The sequence below is a fragment of the Brachycentrus maculatus genome, unplaced genomic scaffold, assembly GCF_059751285.1.
Source record: "Brachycentrus maculatus isolate JH-2025_06_01 unplaced genomic scaffold, ASM5975128v1 h1tg000055l, whole genome shotgun sequence".
Classification (NCBI taxonomy): domain Eukaryota; kingdom Metazoa; phylum Arthropoda; class Insecta; order Trichoptera; family Brachycentridae; genus Brachycentrus; species Brachycentrus maculatus.
The window spans coordinates 4,313,440-4,334,510 of record NW_028280809.1 but is presented as its reverse complement, the minus strand read 5'-3'; the positions used below and the strand labels follow the sequence as shown (position 1 = coordinate 4,334,510).

Genomic DNA, 21,071 nt, shown 5'->3' with positions numbered 1-21,071 from the left:
AAAAGCTTCTGCGTTTTCTCCACTCCAAATTTAGCAAATTGCTTATTGACATAGCCATTTAACTAAAAATATGCCTCATTAGTAAAAAAAATTTTGCATTGAAAAAGAGGATGAAGCCGAATATTTTTTCAAAATAAATTTGCACAATTTGCAAGCGCTGTTCTAACGTCAGTCTATTCATGGTGAAATGGGAAAACGTTCCGACTACAAATCAACTGTCAACTGTCAAATTGACAGTCTGTAAAAATACAGTTGATAAAATTTTACGGAAGTACATAAATTTGACAGTTGTGTGGAAAATTTGAATTTGTTTACCTCTTAACAAAAATACATTATATCTCAACTTTTATAGTATTTTATCCCATGAAAGCATTTAAAAGTTATTACTAGTTTCAATTCTCCAAACAAAATGATTTTGTGCAAGGTTTAAGGATTTTTTTTTGACTTTGTTGACAGGAAATAATATTTGTTTAAATATTTTACCAAACTTCTTAATTATTAATTCTAAACACCAGATATCCGAGTTTATCAAACAATGGGTGTTTTTAAGCTTTACCAAGTTTAACAAAAATAGTATTTAAATTGATGTTTTCAAAGCCATTTGAAAGGAATTCCAATATCTGATACAATAGAAAAATAATAATTGAGATTCATTACTAAAAACATAACTTTATCCATAGTATTTAAGTGTTTTTGACTTTTATTATAATACAATAATTAAATTAAATTTAAGGCATCACACAATTATAAAATCAAAAGATTTTTTTATTATTTAATATTATTTTATTAAAGCATTTGAGTACAAAAAAAATAAATATTTTTTATAAGTTTTTGCATTTTCTTTTCATATAGAAATATTGCTGTTTTTATTATTATATAAACAAATATTTTATATTTTCTTAGGGCTAAGTGCGTTATTTAAAATTAAGTTCAAGCCTTGAAGCTATGGCTCAGAGTCCATGACACTAACCACAAAACCACGACCCTACTCAAACGTTCAATAAATAAAATAAAACATTAATCCACAACCATGGTAATAATTTATATTGCTACGTATTAAATTTTTTAAAAAAATCAGGGAACTTTCCTTAATGACCACTAGCTTAAAACTAGGTAACACAATAAATAAATATTTATAGCAGTTCATATATAAATTATGGTGAAACATATACAAGGAACATTAAAATAAGAGCAAGTATGTAATTATTATTTTTTTTAAATAATAGTAATTATGTAAAAATTTGAGCACAACATATTTCTTAACATGCTTTTATAATACATATTTTCTTTATATAAAATTATATATATATTATATTTGTGGAGGTCCTCACCAAAAAGTAACATTTCAAATACTGCACAAAAAAATCCTTTAAATGCAAATCTGTTCTGTTTACTGTATTCTATTGATATCCTAGTTAAAATTCGACAAAACGTGGCCAATCCTGTGTTAAACCAACATGAAATTATTAAATTGCACCAAAAGGTTACAATTTTACAAGCTAGAATTCCTGATTACTTAAAATCACTTATGATGGAAATGTAAAGTCTTGGTGAGGACCTCCACGTTTATTGATAGAATGTAAATGACAATTCCAAAAAAGTATATGAATTTTCAATAAGTTCAGTCTTTTTTCCTCAGTTTAGCGCTTGACACTTCGATAGCCTCCAGCCAAAGAGATAATTCTTGGGGACAAGATGGTTTAGTATCGAAGCCCTGGATCCCCTTGAATAGTGTATCAACTTCCACTTCCACTATATTCTGTTTCGATAGAACAACAGCCCGGATAAAATTGTCTCCTAGTGTGATAAACTTCTGCTCCAGATATATAGCTTTGTCATCCCAATAAATTAACTGCAAAGAATTGATAAATGAAAAACATGCCAAAGATAAATACATATAAATATAATGTATAATATAGTTGGCCAGTTCAATTAATACGAAGACTGATGTCATAAAACAAAATGTACTTTTTTTAGATGTTACATATCTGAGTCCCCTTCAAAGTAGTCACCTTCCCGACGCACACACTTATCGTAACGGAACCGTTTCACTTTTGGAAACAGTCCTGGAACCCTTCTTTTGTAATGTCCTTCAGCTCTTTTGTCGCATGTGCCTTAATCTCGGGAATCCTCTCATATTTTCCTCCTTTCAAAGGTCTTTTAAGTTTGAAGAACAATAATAAGTCAGAAGGAGCGAGATCAGGTGAGTAGGGTGGGTAGGAAAGAACAGTGATCGAATGTTTGGCCAAAAGCTCATGAGTTCTGAAATCTGAATGGGCTAAAGCGTTGTTGTTTCATCAGCTTTTCAGCCAATTCCGGTTTCAGAACTCGTGAACTTTTGGCCAAACACTCAATCACTATTTTGTCTCACCCACCTTAGGTACCTAACTCATTCTGACTTATTTTTGTTCCCCAAATTCAAAATACCTTGGAAGGATAAAGATTTGAGACTATTCCCAAGATTAAGGCAAATGCAATGAAGGAGCTGAAGTTTATGACAAAAGAAGTGTTCCAGGACTGTTTCCAAAAGTGGAAACACCGTTGGAATAAGTATGTGCGCTGGGAAGGAGACTACTTAGAAAGGGGATTCAGACATGTAACTTCTATATAAAGTACATTTTGTTTTATGATAATAATAAATTAGGATAATTTATATAGCGCCATTTTTGTAAAATACTACCTCAAGGGCACTTTATGATGTTAGTCTACGTATTAATTGAACAGCATATGTAATATATAATAACAGGTCTTCCATTTTTTTTAAAATATGGAACAGCTGTTATTATTACTAATAAAAGTTTAAATTTTTAAGTTTCATTCAAAAACAAATTTAGAAATCAAGGAAAAAAAATGATAAAACAAAACTATTCCAGATTCTGTGTTCTCAGTAGTTTATTAAAACAAGCATGGTGATCTTAACTAACTAACTAACTAACCATCGCGCCACTTCTCCACAGGGGTAGGCAGAGAGAATAAAACGCCATGCAACCCTGTCTTTGCTAACATTCTTCGCCTCTTCCACATTCATGCATCTCCACATACATACCCGCCGATTATTTCGACTCCTGACCCGGCCGCTTTGAAGTATTTGACATACCTGATTGTGCCACGTTTTCCTCGTTCTTCCTCTGCTTCTTTTTCAACTACATTTGCCTCATAAATTTGTTTAACCGTTCTTTCCTCACTCATACGTTCCACATGTCCAAACCATCTCAACACACCTTTCTTAATTTTATCGATAACGCTTATCGCAGCCTAGCATTCTTTCCTTATTTCACCATTCAAACATCTATTACAAATGGATCATTCTCATGATGTGTTATTATTGGCTAATGAATTAATATGATAAATCACAAGACTATCGGTACCATTCTAATTAAAATCTGTAGAGAAGTAAGGGAGATATAAAGGTGTAAACTTCAGATATTTTAATAAAACGAAAAACGGACACCACTATGCGTCATCAAATTTTAAGTCATCGAATGTGTTATGGGGCGTATTTCTTTATGTATCTGCTTTATAGAGCTGTAATAGTAGCAGTGCAAAAGAAAATGACGAATGAAAATATTAATTATATCGGCTGTTATAATCACAAAACGAGTCTTACACAATCCTTTAATAGGTTGAGTATGTTAAATTAGATATTCCTCCCGAGTGACAATATACTATTGTATGAATTACCTTTGTTTCAATTTTATAAGCTGTAAAAATGGGAATAGTTCTTCTGTATCTTATACTGGATGCTCCCTGAAGTGCGTGACCTTTGGCAGCCATGATATTTTGGTAAATTCCAGTCCGGTCATAAAAATGGAAACGGGCAAAGTCCAAATCCCTTATAAAGCGAGCATTATTCATGTGGCGGAAGAATATGTCCACATCATTCGTAGTACAAAAACCTGGCAAAGTAACAAAAACAATTCCATTAAATTTGTAAAACACCGAACAAGGTGCTTTTTATTGAAATTCACCAAAGCAAAACATCTGGTAGTTCTGGGATATTTAAGTATTGAAAATATTTATCTACAATTAAAATGACATTCCGCCTCCGCAGTGTATAGTGGTCAGCACGTTCGGCTACCATTGTGGAGGTCCCGGGATCGATTTCCAAGGGGGGTAGAATAAATATAAGTGATTTTTTCGCTCTAATATTTATTCAATACATCCCTCGACTGGTACTTGAAGCGGAGGGCTGATCACCTTTCCTTCATGTGTTAACAAGAAAACACTGCATTTATATGATGCAGTGCCCTATGCACCATTAGTTTCGAAGAAGAATAAAATGACATTATGTAAAAAAATATTTGAAAAAAAATTCTACAACATGTAAACCAAATGTAATCAAATTAATTGAAGAAATATTTAAATCAAAGTTTTACCTTAAAAGTGAGAATATTTTTTTTTAATAATTATTCATGATTACGTAATTAAAAAACACAGTGTCAAAAGTCAACAGAATAATCAATAAAACATTATTTATGCAAAAAATAAGTCCCGTCTGTTTAAAATTTTAATTTTATACGAACTCTACGAAATTTTATAAATAAATATTGTAGTATTTAGATGCTCAAAAGTTATTTATAATTCCAATGTGGAATTTAACCCTGGAAATAACATGTCGCTCACTCCTTTCAACAACGTCATTTATCAAAAAACTTGATTTTTCAGGAGATGGATTTTAAAGTTTAAAAATATAATGCAACGTATTAAAAATAAATATCAAGCCCCTTTTTATTGTGCAACAGATCTTGTTAGGTAAAACCTGAATGTTTTTTTTTCCATTTGAAAAATATTTAGTGTATTTTAAAAAAAATTATTAAACAATACCTTTTCTAATAGATTTATATTATCCACTGACACTTCGTGATGGAATTGCATTTTTAATCCAGTCTGATGATGTCGGTAACGACGAAACCCGGTCGCTGGTCAAATAAAAAAAAGTGGAAAAGCTAAAAATATTGGTTTTTAATCTAATAATAAATTAATACCTTTTCTTCAAAATGCAAAAACAACACTTTCTGCCCTGTAGCGTGTAAATATTAAGTTAAAAATATGTCGCTTTTGCTGGGATATAGTACATTTTCTGGGCATTCCGAAAACATGCACAACTGAAAATTGATGATTTTTGATATATGACGTTGTTGAAAGGAGTGAGCGATGCATGTAATGTATCTAATGCGATAAATGAATTTGACATATCTTTAGTTAATTCTTAGCGAATGACTTCAGAGCGAAATTATATTAATATACCTTTGACAGGTCACATGGGGTCAAACAATTTCAGTTGTATAATAAAACATATATTTATGATTATGATAAATGATGACAAAAAATACACTTGTGCTTAGACTGGAATAAAATTGTAAAAACATACTAATATAATAAGACTTAAAAGGTAAATGCAGCAGCAAGGAGTTATTAAAATTGACAACACTTTTGAATAAGCCGAAAATTGAAGAAAAAAAAATTAAGTAAGTTTTTAAAAAGATTTCTAGAAAAAGTGGATGGTATATAAGGTTTAAAATCAAAAAAAATAGTGGGCAAATCAAATCAAACTTTGATCAGTGTATATAGGACCTTAAAACAAGTGCCATTTATTTTTACGTTCATCCTCCAAACAAAGTTCCACCCGAGGTATTAGGATTGGAAGTTAACAAAGAGTTTTTTTTTATTATAATTTTTTTTTTAAAGAGAAATATTTGTGTTTTTATTATTTACACAAATATTTCCATTTCATACTATTTCTGTGAGCCTAAGTGTCTCATTATTAGAAATAGGTATCAAATTGTGGTAGAATGGGTTCGAACCGAGAAACTCTGACTTAAGAGTCCGCGACACTTACTACGGGACCACAACCCAACACATTTTACGTTCATCTTCCCATTCCGAATCCATTATCTTGAACTGTCATGGTTTACAATAAAATATATTATTACAAGAATTGTTTGTTATATCGACCATTAGTTATAAAGCGATGTTCTAATAACGGTTATTGAAAAATAAGATGACCAAAATCTCCTTTTATAAAGCACAGGTTATGTTAATTAAGATTAACTGTATTTAAGTGAAATATTTTTTGGTAGAATATACTTGGGTGATAGAGAAATCAGTGATTAAAGTTATACCTGCGCCGGGCCAGACATTGTGGCCCACGGAGCTGCCTACTAGAATCATACGGGCCAGAATGTCTGGCCTACAGAGTAGTAAGAGTTAATATCCTAAGCAAGCCACCGAAAAAGCCTTGGCGAGCTACCGGTAGCTCATGAGATACCATGTGGCGATCACTGCTCTAGTCCATATCAAGCCCTGCTTGTATCTACAGATTGGTAAAGTGTATCTACAGGTTGGTAACTATTGGTAAAGTGTATCCATGCCATTGACCCCCTTTTGGGGGTCAATGGCATGGATACACTTTTTGCAAAGGCATAATCGCAAATTTTTATGCAGTAGCTTGACTGGTAAGATATGCCTATTTCATTAGTGAAAGATTGCCGAAATTAATTTCTAATTAAGTCAAATTATTGAATTGACAATTACAAAAAATTGCTTCGATAATAACAGACAAAAAATCATAACTATATAGTAAATTGGTTTTAGACATTCATAGATTTCATGACCTACTAATCAACCAAGCGTAATTGATTCGCGTTAACGAAAAATTCTTTCAAACGTTGAAAATAATAAGTTAAATTAATTTTGAAAAGGGTGTCAACTTACCGTAAATAGTAGTGCTTTCATTTAGATTGCTCTTTTTATCCAGCAGTCTTCCAAGTCCAATGGTCATAAAAACTCTTATAAAATAGTTAACATCCCAAAACATGTAGAGAATAGCGATAATGACAGCTAAAGCGCACAACATCTTGTCGTTTAGTATAAAACTAACTTTAATAAGGTGGCAAATAAAGTTAATTCAGTCAAAACTTCAGAAAACTTTCGAATTTTAAATTTGAAGTGACAGGAGAAATTCCACCAAGCAAAGTGCCACACACGCGCGAACGTCAAGTGGAACTTTCCGGTTTTATGTTCACCGTGGTACTTACTTATTACTTACCTGGGTACCTGGAAGTTTTACCGCTGCTTCTCAATAATTTTGCCCCTACAACCTTTGTATTTTTCGATTTATACGCGTAAAGTATATCGACTGTATTTTGTAAAAAAGGCGATAGTCGTAGTATGTAAAATAAAGAATACTTAAATAAAAGTTATCATTTCTACTCACCACGTGTTTCGGTATAGAAATTTATGTAGCAAATACCAAATTGTTATTTTATACGCATTTAAAAAAATAATTTCCAAATCAAAGTGACTCATTTATGCAAGCAAAAGCATTAAATACATTACCTCTGATACTATATGTACTCTCATATTATTTTTAGGTGATGAAAAAGGTTGAAAGCCATTTTTTGAGTACATCGTACATAAATTTGGAATAATTTTTAAAACTACTTTCGCAAAAAAAATGGATCCAGACCTCTTGACGCCATAAGCGATCGTTCTGTCAGGATCATCTGCCTTTTTTTTTGTTTTTGTTTTTGAGATGTCATAAAAATGTCAAAGATGTCATGAAAATTAATGTAGCAGATATTTAGCGTAAATAATAATTTTGTATTTAACCGAAGTAACAAAATATTTGATGCTTTGAATGCATCACACATTTTCATTGCAAGTAAAATTTACAATCGTAAATAAAATTTGACCTCGAATTTGCGATGTGGATTTAAATGTTTTCCTATTATTTTAAATATTTCCATCATGACAGCCTTCGTAATATTACTTATTAGATATTTTATTCAATAATAAGTGACAAGCATATAAAACTTTTAACTCAATCAACATGCCAATCGTATGTTTCATATATACATGATATGATAGTGAGTAGTTATTTCGTTAAAACATAATATGAAATAGGAAACTATTACTCACGCAACTCGATTTTAAAACCGCTGACCGCGGGAAGTAAATTTTGTATTCGACCGTGACCTTGCAATAGTCACTAACTCGTAACTTGCTCGTAACTGATGGTTTACGAACGATTTTTCATTTTCCTGTAATCATATTTTTTAACTGGCGTAATTATTGCATGTCTTTTTTTTAAATCTTTGAACTTAGCTAAAAATAAATGGGTTTCTCAATGTAGTCTTTTTTATATACTCGTATATAAAATGATTAAAGTAGAGCTTTAGAATATGCATATATTTTTAAATTAGGTATTAGATTTCAGTCGAGAAAGGTTATTTAGTAATTACCCAGTCCATAATGTAGGTGCAGAAAAAATAAAAGAAACTAGTATTTGTAAATAAATAATCGGTTTATTCAGTGTAATAGAGTAACAATTAATTCAAAGAAACAAAATAAATAACTTTCAATTAATAATATATAGTTATATAGATTCTCCATGAGTTTGGAATGCAAGTTCTATTTTTATATATTATATTTACTTAGGGCAAACTAGAAAATAATTAATTTATACTAATACAATAGCAACTATAGTGCCTCTATTCATCTAATAAAACATTGTCACACTTTTGCGGCCTTAGAGGCAAAAGGCAAACATTAAAAATCACAGATGATCAGATAAAATAAATGAAAAAATAAATATGTCGTAATTTTTCTCATTCTATGAGTATGATTTCTATTTTGAATATGTATTTAAAATACAATCACGTCAAAGATATCAATATCACAATTACGTTTAACACAGTAAAAGCAAAAATTTTATTTTTCCATATCACAAGACCTTTTCTAACAGTATGACATTAGAGAAAAATAAAGATGTGTAAACATTTTAAACCTTAAATTATACAGGTATTAGAAAGATACTGATTATAACCGATATAGATACGAAAAAACCTTTTTTACAATTTTAATCGAACCATGTTTGTTTTTCTTATTAAGAGATATTTAGAAATTCCTCAATATTTCATGCCATGATATTTGATGAAGGACACAATTTTCATACATTGTTGGCAGAACGGGATGAATAAAGTAATTCTTAAAGCAAGCACGACATTTGACTTTTTTAGTAAATACGTAATCAGATTAATGTATTCATTTTTATTTCTTGGTGGAAAATTTATTGTGATTATATTTATGTATACTTTTGTGCAAATATTATACTCGTCATTGGGTAAAGAGTTCCTTGAACAATAAATATGTGCCAACTGTTTTAAAATTGTTTTGCAGAATAGTACAAATAAATATCATTGCATTACATAAGAACGTAGGTAGGAATTAAATAAAAGGATATCGATTAAAAAGGTAAATGTTTTTCTAATATTTTTCTTTTATCTTATATGAATAAGCGCAGCGAAATATTTCATTTTTTTAAGCTCTTGAAGCTTTCGATTCTAAAAGACGCTTAGTATTTTTCCTGTGGTGCCTGAGGAATTCCTATTTGACCGCTTTTGTCCTTGCAACTTTCCACCGAAATGGTACTGCCACCATGAAAAAAGGAAAAAACCAGTGTTGAGAAAATTCAAATAAAGAACTTCGTACTAATAAACACGAACGTATACATGCATTTTTGGAACTTAAAAACAAAAAAAAATATTTTTAAAAAACGTTGTTTTATACTCAATATCCTAAAATGTTAATGAAATAATATTTACATTTGCCTATTATTATTTGTTTACTCATTTATTCATGTACTCAAATTCATAATAATATATATGCAGGTTTAGATAACATCGATGATGAAAAATATTGACATGTTGATTTTCTTGAAACAATCAAATTCCTTTTATTCCCATTATACTTAAGTAATTATTTTAATCCTACCTATTCTGTTATCCTGCATTATTTTACAAGGTTTTAAATAAATACATATTATATATATACATATACATATATATATATATATATATATATATATATATATATATATATATATATATATATATATATATATATATATATATATATATATATATATATATATATATATATATATATGTATATATTAATATTAAACCTAAATACTTGTGCATTCATTGTAAATTAAATAGTGTCAATATTATAAATCATTAACAATTTTAATTTGTAAATGTACTTACAATTCTAAATTCTGTAAATATACTTTTTTTTAAGATTTATTACTATTATATTATAAGCACAAAGAAATACTTTTTAAGAATATCGATAGTGCCTACTTTTATATTTAAATAAGTAAAACTCAGATTTTCCAAATAAAATAAATGTAATGGAGTTCAAGGAATCGTATTATAAAACTAAAATGGAGGAACCAATTTTCTAAAAATTTTAAATAACAAACAAATATTTAAAAGTGATTAAAAAATAAAAAAATGATAATATTAGAAGAAAAATATTGGCAAACAATTATGTTACAGAAACACAATTTTTTTTAATTTATAAACAGGTAATTACAATGACTTTGTAACTTTTTTCTGATGTATACAATTTTGAAACTAAAGTTATATTGATCTGTTTTTTTTTTTAAATACGAGACTCTACAATCAATATCAATAAAAAATAAGTAAAATTAGGCGTGGCTAAGAGGAAAAAAGTGTCAAAAACATAAATACATATATATCAGATAATCTAAATAATAGTTTTCGCTTTCCTAACCGTTTAAATTCCAAATAAAAAAACGTATAAGTTTTTACTGTGGGAGAGATAAGTATCATTGCTACGCATATACAGCGCGGCGAGGTGACATCTGCGACAGATTTATAAATAAATCATTGATTCGTATCACCGTTCAAGAAACTTCCAGATTTAAAACAAATCATATGATTTTTATTTCTTAAGTGCATTTTAATTACTAGTGTATCAAAGTATCTAATAAAAAATATTAGTAAAATATGTTGAATCAGCCTTTAAAAGCGCGCGTTAGTAATGCTGTTATGATTCGGTTAGTCAAATGATTTTTAAAATAATTTAATCTTTACACATGTCCTTTTGGTTTTTCGGTATTCTCTCCATCTTTTAGCGGCAGGGGTGACGGGCCACATTGACAATTGTCGGGGTCACAACCACACATGACTGACTTCCTCAGTTTGGCTGACGATATGTCGTTAGCTTGAACCCATGCTGCTATCTAAAACAAGAAAACACAGTACGTTTTATGAAATAGTAAACTAAAAACCATTTTTTTGCATTAAAACATGTCTTTGTCAAGGATGGCTTTCTAATGTAGTTTTGTATAGACTGTATACATTAAAACATAATATTTATCAGGGATGGCTTTTCAATGTGGCTTTGTAAAAACTGTAAACAACGCTGCATACATTGGACATTTTTCAAAAGATAGCACTAAATAGCACTTTCATGTGCACTTTTTCAGAAACCTCAAAGGAATACAGATAAACATCGACCCATTATGATTGGATATTTATAATTCATTAAAGACTATTTTTGACTGATGTCGCTGTAGTTTAAACCACTCAATTTTAAATGAAAAAGTTGAAGTGATAAGTTTTGTGAAAACAACAAAACAAAAAAGTTAATTAAAATATTTTTTTTGTATTTTAAGGTAAAGTAAAAATTGTTATCCAAGAAAAAGTTCGTCATTTCAATACATACAATCATTCAATACAAATTATTTTATTACTTTATAACGTATTTAAAAAAAGGTTTTTAACCACTAACTCAATTCCAAAGTCAAGTTAGTATGGATGGATATTGTATAAGCACATAATATCATGAATTTTTCATGAGGATAGCAAAATTTAATTAGGTTTTATGATATACATGTGATATCAATAAAATTCACCAAAAAAATGAGGTAAAAATAAGACAAAATGCGTCACATATTTTCATTATACTATATGTAAAAAAAAGTAGAATAGATCTTTGTCATTATGTGTTATTATTATCTAATAAATTAATTTGAAAAATCTCAAGACTATCGTTGACCAGCCACTGTCCGTCATGATTAATAAAAATGAAATAAGAAAAGGTTGAAAATTACTTTAAAAACTGGAAATGAATCACGTTACGTCTCACCTGTCTTTAATTTTTTACCCGCCAACGCTGGATACGTCTGGATATGGGAATATGAACGGGGAGGGGGGTGAGGAAAGTGGACCATAGACATCACCAAATAATTTAAAAATGACACCAACATTAAAATAAGTCCCGCGTTTTTGTGACATCAATCATTACCAACTTACGAAAACAACATTTTTACGAAGGCGAATTTTCCAAAAGAAAATGATGAATGAAAATATTGATTATATCGCCTGTTATAAACACAAAACGAGTCTAATACAATCCTTTAAAGGCTAAGTTAGTTAAATTAAATATTCCTCCCGTCTGCAAATGATCCATTCAATCCAATAACCTTGTTTAATTTTGGATACATTATCCAAAAAAATCTAAATTGTAATTTTGATTTCCAAACCAAAATTTAAAAATTCATTGCGTTCGTCATTTGCCGGCCTAAAAAGTAATAAAAATTGATGAAGTTTTTACCTCTGGTGGCATCTCAGTAGGGATCGTGGCCTTGCAAGACCCTGCACAGTGCATCTGGTGGAGAAGGGTCGCCACAGTCGAAGCTCCACATCCGATCACCCTCTGTCTGCAAGTTGCGACAGCATTCACAAAGCCATCGCGAGATACGAACTCGTGATCCATGAATATTGTTTTGTCATCCCAATAAACGACCTTGAAATCGAACAATACATAATTATAATCTATAAACAACATTTTGAGTGTGTCCAAATACTCGTTCACAAACTCCGGATTATCTCCAATAACAGGAGTTATTTCCATATTATTTTTTGACGTCTCATCAAAGATGAAGAAGAATATGGAAGTCTGGGCATGCATATAGAACTTCCAAGAATTTGAGCAGTGTGGTTGTCAATAATGGGTAGAATTGGTGAATGTTACACATGTGTAAAGTGATCACTTAAACCAGCCTATGACGGTCGTCAGCCCCGTAAATGCCCAGACTTCCATATTCTTCTTCATCTTTGATGAGATGTCAAAAAATAATATATAATCTATAAGGCTTGTAATCTTTTTTGCGTAATTAAAATTTGCGAGAGAGTAAAATGAAAGTATAATAACATTTGAGTAGTTTTAAATGTATTTTGTTTATTAACCACCCTACCTTCGGGTTATTTTCTAAGTTATTTCTGTTGAAAAAAAAACCTTTTTTTCTGCAGAATTATGAAAACATTTTTTTTTGCCACAATAGGTGCTTTTAAGACGGAACTGATGTACTTTTTCGCTAGCGTGTTCCCTCTTTCTGTCTCACATTAAATATTTTTCGCACAGGGTTAGCGCAATAGTGCGTTATCAAGCGTATCACGTACGTTCATATGTGTAGGGCGGTTAGAAGCATTGTCAACTTTGTAGTATCGTAATGTAACACACTCCTTATCATTTATCGTTCACGTAATACCCCTTTAATAAACACTAATTCGGTTTCGAAATAATCATTCCATCATCAGGTCATTAAAATGAAATTGTTACGGTCTGACATTCTTACAAAAATACCTGATGATGGAATGATTATTCCGAAATCGGTAGTCACGAATTAGTGTTTACTAAAGTGCTATTACACAAAGTGAACGATAAGGAGCGTGTTATTTTTAAATGTATTTCATAATATGTTTATATTCAACTAAGAACACAAATCGTAACTATTTACATGATTCTTTTCAAATGAATTTTGTATTTTGTGACTTACGTTGGAATACGCAGGAGGGGTCGATATTTGCAACCCTAAATGCATTAATGGGAGATTTTCACAACATTCTCAACCTAAAACTGTTTTTTTTCTATTTATTAAAATTAGTTGACAGTTCCAATCGTCTTCCCTAACATGACCTCAGATAGATGAGAATCCTACTGCGACATTCGTTTACAATGTCATAGTATCTACATGTAAACCAGAATCAGTCATGGGATCAAAAGTTGAAATCGATATGGTTTAAAATTAAATTTGACACCAATCCCATGTTCTGTATGCGTACGTAGTGATTTCGCTTAAATTAAAATTAATTTGAAATTCGTAAAAAAAAGTCCTTACTAAACTACAGCGTGATTCGTGAATCGTGAACTTTAAGTATGTTTACTTTCGTAGTATTTACGAGTAACGAGTAATGGGTGACTTAATACAAACGCCAGTAGATAGGCAATCTGTTTAGCATAATGAATGAACGATTTAAATCTGGCGTTTAAAAAATGTTTCCATAATTAAATTGTTACACAAAAAAGCACACAAGGATTGAAGATTAAAAATAATCAGTTTTAAAGTTTTTAAAAATTCAGCAAACAATTTAAATAATTATTAATAAATCAAAGTAATTATTGATCTTTGAAAAGTTAGGAATAATAAACTCTCGATTACCAGAGCATCTCGGCTGTCCAAACTTAAAACACAGTAAGGGACATTTTTTTTGTAGTACGTTTTTTTTTTGCATTTTTGGACTAAGTAGAGTCTACTTAGTCCAAAAATGTAAAATAAACGTACTACAAAAAATGTCCTTTACTGTGTTTTGAGTTTGGACAGCCGATCTTTTGATCGTAAAAATTATAATCTTTTGTCGTTAAACATTAGTTAGTGTCTAACTTTGAACCATCGTGTCAATATATCAATTTTGAGTATCAATAGATACGTACTGATATTGTTTTCACGTGCAAAAGATTTCTTTAAAATAAAATATGCAGAATGAAAAAACGACATTTCTTTTATAAAACTATTCAAACATCTCACTATCGTTTTTAAAATAAAGTTTGTTTACATATCGCTCACTCCTTTCAAGAACGCCATAAATCAAAAATCGTCAATTTTCAGTTGTGCATGTTTTCGGAATGCCCATAAAATGTTCTATATCCTAGCAAAAGAGGCATATTTTTATCTTAATATTTACCCGCTATAGGTCAGAAAATGTTGTTTTTGCATTTTGAAGAAAACGTATTGTTTAATTTTTTTTCAAATAAACTAAATATTTTTCAAATGGGGAAAAAACCTTCAGGGTTTATCTAAAAAGATCTGTTGCACAGTAAAAAGTTCAAGAAGTTGCTTGACATTTATTTTTAACACATTGTATTATATTTTTAAACTTTAGAAACGTTCTCCTGAAAAATCCAGTTTTTTTATTTATGACGTTCTTGAAAGGAGTGAGCGATATGAGTGTTTAGTAATAGCCTTGAAATAAAATCCAAGAAAGAAAAATCAATAAATACTTACTGACCTACACGCAATTGTTTGAAGTTATTTAACGTACATTTTTTACATAAATGTTTTATAAAATTGTAAATACAAATACATTTCCGAAGTATGAAACACCAATTATTCGAATTGTATTAACTTTATTTTCTTTAAATGGAGGTAGAACACAGAAAATAATATTTAACTTATACTTAAAAAATAATGCCACATTTTCACAATGAAACTCTGTATAGCTTCATCAGAAAAAAAAGTAGTTGAATGCCGATTTTCACGTGTTTTTTTTTTTTTAATAAAAAAAAATCTTATTAGTTTTTTTCGACACTTCTTTATCACGCTAAACACCAGTAGGTGTAGATAAAGGACAAAAAAAGGAAGAATGAACATGTAAAAGCGAGACCATCATATAAACATTGATAAAGAAGAATATACAGGATATCTGGGTATTAACAGGCTTTATGACTTGTCATTGAATGTTACATGTGTATAGTTAAATAAATACCGATATTTCTGTTTGTATTAAATTATACAAAATCGAATTAAAAATATAAAAAAATCTGTGCATGATTCATGTTCGAATGGCGATATGAGAAAATAATGCAAAGTTGAGATAATAATTATCGATTAAATTAAGGAGGGTGTGATGAGTTGGTTTGGGCATGTAAATCGAATGAGTGTAGAAGAGATTGAGAAAAAATTGAGAGTGAACAGATCGGCTGTCCAAACTCAAAACACAGTAAGGGACATTTTTTTGTAGTACGTTTTTTTTTGCATTTTTGAACTAAGTAGATTCTACTTAGTCCAAAAATGCAAAAAAAACATACTACAAAAAAATGTCCCTTACTGTATTTTAAGTTTAGACAGCCGAGATGTCAAGCCCTTGTTGTGATGGAGGGCTTAAGATGAAGGACTTAAGGTACACAGTTTCTCGAAGTTACAACAGTTGGAGTTGTGCGATCAATTTGCCCCACCTGTGACGTGATCATGAACGTGTTCCCTGGCCTGAGGAACCTCCTGTACCTCACGGTGGTGGCCCCCTGGACCACCGCGCCGCCGGCCAGCCTGATGCTCTTCCAAAGCTTAGTCCTCTCGTAGAAGTCGGCGCGGGCGAAGTCCAGCTCGCGGAGGTACCGGGCGTTGTTCATGTGGTACAAGAGAGTGTCGATGTCGTTCAGGAAGCACCAAGCTGTAAAAAATACTTATTTTTAATGTAAAAAAAAATACAATTTGTGTCGGGTTGTGGTCCTGTATTAATTGTAATTATAACTATGTAAAAAAATACAATTTGTGTCGGGTTGTGGTCCCGTGGTTAGAGTCAGAGTTTCTCGGTTCGAACCCACTCTGCCATAATTTCATACCTATTTCTAATAATGAGCCGCTTAGGCTCACAGAAATAGTATGAAATTATTTGAAAGTATTTTTGTAAATAATAATAACACGAATATTTTTCTTTTTAATAACAAAAAAAATAAGAGAGAAACATGTTTAAACAATCTTCTACTTCTGTGTGTGTCATGTCAGGTTCCCATGACGTCGATTATCACTTGGGAGTAATTGTCCTCGTCTTGGGGAGCCCTAAACAGCGCCTCGACGGTCCCCATCCCCGTCCAATCTCGTATATTCTATATTATATATTATTATATAATACGGACTCATTATACGAGTACTAGTAGATGTTGAAAATATTCGAAAATCCCGATTCTCTTCCTATTTCATAATTTCAACAAAAAAAATGAGTATAAATATATATATATATATATATATATATATATATATATATATATATATATATATATATATATATATATATATATATATATATATATATATATATATATATATAAATATATAAATATATATATATATATATATATGTATAAATATATATATATATATATATATATATATATATATATATATATATATATATATATATATATATATATATATATATATATATATATATATATATAGGGTCCGCCAAATAACTTTTTTTTTTTTAAAACAGGGCGCAAAACATCGAGTGTAGCTTCGGCTGTGTGGCACGTAGCGCCGTCCTGTTGAAACCAAATGTTGCCAATATCCTCCTCTTCAATTTTTGTGAACAAAAATCCGTTCAACATGGCCCGATAACGATCGCCATTGACTGTAACGGCCACTCCTTGCTCATTTTCAAAGAAAAATGGCCCAATTATGCCTCTGGACCAAAATCCGCACCAAACAATGACTCGTTTTGGGTGTACCGGCTTTTCAATGTATGCGTGCGGGTTTTCTGTGCCCCAAATACGACAATTTTGCTTGTTTACATACCCGCCAAGATCAAAATGAGCTTCATCCGAAAAGATGATTTTTTTGGCAAAATCGGCATCTTCTGTAAGTCGATCGCAGGCCCACTCAGCGAAGCGAAAACGCATTGGATGGTCAGTTGGCTTCAACTCCTGAACCAATTGGACTTTGTATGGCGTCATACCAAGGTCTTTATGCAAAATTCGTCTCAATGATGTCTCCGAAATGTTCAATTGTTGAGAACGACGGTGAATTGATGTTGATGGCGCTTCACGCACACTTTCTGCCACAACACCGATATTCTCGGGTGTACGCACTGTTTTTGGCTTTTCACGCTTTGGTTTATCGATGAGGATGCCAGTTTCTTTCACTTTTTTCACAAGATAACGAACATACGGAGCTGACGGTGCTTCTCTTCTTCCAAAAACCGTACGCAATTTTCGCACACATTCTGCAACATTACCATGATTTTCAAAGTAATGTCGCAATATTTCCCAGCGTTGTTCAAGCGTATACACAACCATATTCGCTCAGCGGAAGGATAAAACTAATTATCTGTCAAATCAGACATGAGCTAAGTGTTACCATTCACGAAATAAGCACTAGTTGAAAAAAAAAACTTTAGATGGCGGACCCTATATATAAATATATATATATATATATATATATATATATATATATATATATATATATATATATATATATATATATATATATATATATATATATATATATATATATATATATATATATATATATATATATATATATATATATATATATATATATATATATATATATATATATATATATATATATATATATATATATATATATATATATATATATATATATATATATATATATATATATATGTGTGTGTGTTTATTATTATTTGAAAGCCATAATCCGCAGAACCCCCACTTTAAGAAGCTTGTCTGACCAATTGAAAATATTTTTTTCTTGATTTTATTTTGCAATTATATTTACAGCTAATTGGAAAGATATCAAGCAAAAATACAGGCCTTACAATTATTAAACTTATTCATTAGTATACGTCGGGAATTTTTTTAGGGGCTAGTGAAAATCTTTGTAGGGCCGTATCAGGTCCACAGACCGTGTGTTGGTGACCACTAATTTAGACCATGAAAACAAAACAATTAAGGACCCATCTCATTATTTCTTGATTAAAGCAAACGGATATGAAAGAAGACGTATACATTTATGTATCTATAGATTTATTTTTATAGAAGTTAATACATTGAAGAAGCCAAATAAAAAGACAGGAAATTGTTTTCAATGAATTCCTATTCAAGTAAAAATAAATATATGTATTGACATTCTTAGCAAGATAAGCTACATACGTATGTGTATGAAAATTAAAATTACAAATTTACAAAAGTTTTATGATTATTTTCAGCTACTAACGCCATCAGAATAAATAAATATCACGAAATGTGATTATTAACTAATAAATTAAAATGAAAAATTACAAGACTATCGGTGACATTCTTATTGAAATCTGTAAAGAACTAAAGGAGATATGAAGGTTTAAACTTTTGATTAAAACAAAACTATTGATGCAGTAATAAAAAAAGAATGTACTGATTTTGTTATTTTTGATATTGGTTTGTATTATGTACCTATGCAATTTTATTTTAAATAAATATATGTTTTTTTTAAATTACATGACAATTTTTCTTTTTTGTGCGAAAAAATCGAAAATCTACAAATCAACTAAAAAATTCTGAAAAAAATGGTTACCAAATTAGCATTTTTTTTTATCATCTTTAAAATGTGTTGCTTTATAATTTGGACTGAAAAGCTATCAAGAAATCACAACAAAATAAAATATTATATAAAAAAACTGATAATTTCTGACTGGAAAATTTTGACTGTTATGCTATCAATCTTTGTACATAATAGGCACGGAGAATTTTCTAAGGCAACTAATAAATATTTTTTTTAAAATCCTTTGACGGTCGTAAGTCCTGTAAATGGCCAGACTTACATACTCTTCTTCATTTATATCGAGATGTCAAAAACGTAAAAAAAATAACTCCTAGCGCAGATAATCTGGATTTGTGAACAAGTATTTGGACACACTCAAAATGTTGGAAATCTGGATCATTCAAAAAAGAAAAAAATAAGCTGGTCCAATAATATTCATTAATCTTTAAATGTTTTGCTTTAAATTCGAGTACTATCACTTTTTGCATTCAAGCGTTGATATTAGTAGAAAAAAACGGACAGGCGCCGTGGCGTAGTTGGGTAGATGATCGACTGCGAAACTGGCGTCGCGATTTCGATTCCCGCTAATTGCAAAATAAATTGAAGAAAGATTTATGTTCCAATTGGTCTGGATGTTTGTGATGTATTTTTCACATTTACCTTCCCCATAGTTACTATACTACCTGCAGACAAGATTCTAAAAATAGAGACTTTGCGGGCCATTACTTTTTTTTTAAAGTGTTTATTTACTTACCTTTTATTTCAAGTCTTTCCAACACGCACGATTTGGGCTTGCAGTATCTCGCCATCATTATTGTATACATCATTCTGAAGAAGTATGCAACGTCGAAAAGTGCATACGTCAGAATGATGGAGATGAGGGCCGTGACAAACCACCATGGGAAACAGCAGGTCCCATCGGAAGCCATTTTCTCCAACCACTTATTGATAACAAGAAAACAAATGGTAATCAATCAACACATCTTAAAAAGCGCTAAATTTAGACGGTTAGCTGAACTTCACTACTGAAAAACAAGACCGATTGAAATCAATAAAAAACTATCTATTATATTTCACAATATCTAAACTGCCCACTCAGCTAAAAAAAAAACCTTGAGCAATCATTATTTTTTACAACTCAGAATATTAATGTCACAATATGCGAATTGAAAAATAATACTGTTCAATATGCTGATTTGAATTTTATCTTCCGGCTAAAAATACGGTTCTTTTAAATTGTACGTTCAATGAAAATTCAATCAAAAAGATTAATAAAAAAGAACTTGCGATTGCATTTATTATTTGTGAATGATTTGTTGAATATAATGACGCGATTGTAATAACATTGAAATATTCGACGCTGATGAAGAATTAGCAGGGATTTTGTATGAACTTAACCTAAAATACTACATTTCACATTATATATATGACCACCTTTTAAATTCAAATTTATCTGTTCACACGTCACAGAGTGCTAATATTATTATTATAAATAATTTCTTTAGAAAATTACTTTTTGGACACAGCAAGTTGTGCGAGATATACTAAAGAGGCGCAGAAAAGCCGATAAATCTGGCATTGTACGCGAAAAAGCGGTAGGTTTACGTAGAAATGCTGCGTCAACCGGTGATCAATACAGCAATACAGCTGACACGGGTTTTGGTGCTGCCATTGTAAAGGGAAAAGCTAACAGCAAAACCATAAACCGAAGAAAAATTCATCTTTATTCCTTTTTCAAATATATTTTGTGAAACTGGTTCCTAATTATCATGACAGAAAATGCTTAATAAATGCATAGGTGTGCTCCCCTGTAAAAAAATCCTCAATTAATCAACTCGCAAGCTATGTATTTTGCCTAAATCAAGGCGCTGGACAATGGAAAAATGTAGACGTTACGTCCAAAATCATCTGAAAA

At 30.5% G+C, this 21,071-nt stretch overlaps 2 protein-coding genes across 3 annotated transcripts; both read right to left on the bottom strand.

Moving 5' to 3' along the window:
- Positions 1–1,489: 1,489 nt before the first annotated feature.
- LOC148311931 (protein THEM6-like) lies at positions 1,490–6,988 on the bottom strand. The gene is made up of 3 exons (XM_088278215.1): positions 6,715–6,988; positions 3,682–3,896; positions 1,490–1,852 (listed from the first exon to the last, which is right to left on the bottom strand). Exons 1-3 carry the CDS (start codon positions 6,854–6,856, stop codon positions 1,622–1,624), a joined length of 588 nt encoding a protein of 195 aa, XP_088134341.1. The 5' UTR covers positions 6,857–6,988; the 3' UTR covers positions 1,490–1,621.
- Positions 6,989–8,286: 1,298 nt separating this feature from the next.
- On the bottom strand, positions 8,287–20,820 carry LOC148311930 (protein THEM6-like). Of its 2 annotated transcripts, none has more exons than XM_088278293.1 (6): positions 20,670–20,820; positions 19,911–20,097; positions 16,111–16,325; positions 12,430–12,621; positions 10,905–11,053; positions 8,287–9,431 (listed from the first exon to the last, which is right to left on the bottom strand). In XM_088278293.1, the coding sequence occupies exons 1-6, from the start codon at positions 20,733–20,735 to the stop codon at positions 9,356–9,358; spliced, it is 885 nt and encodes a 294-aa protein (XP_088134419.1). In that variant the 5' UTR covers positions 20,736–20,820; the 3' UTR covers positions 8,287–9,355. The 2 variants fall into 2 exon arrangements, with proteins under 2 accessions (XP_088134419.1, XP_088134421.1); XM_088278295.1 differs by having other exon boundaries at positions 20,591–20,801.
- Positions 20,821–21,071: the final 251 nt, after the last annotated feature.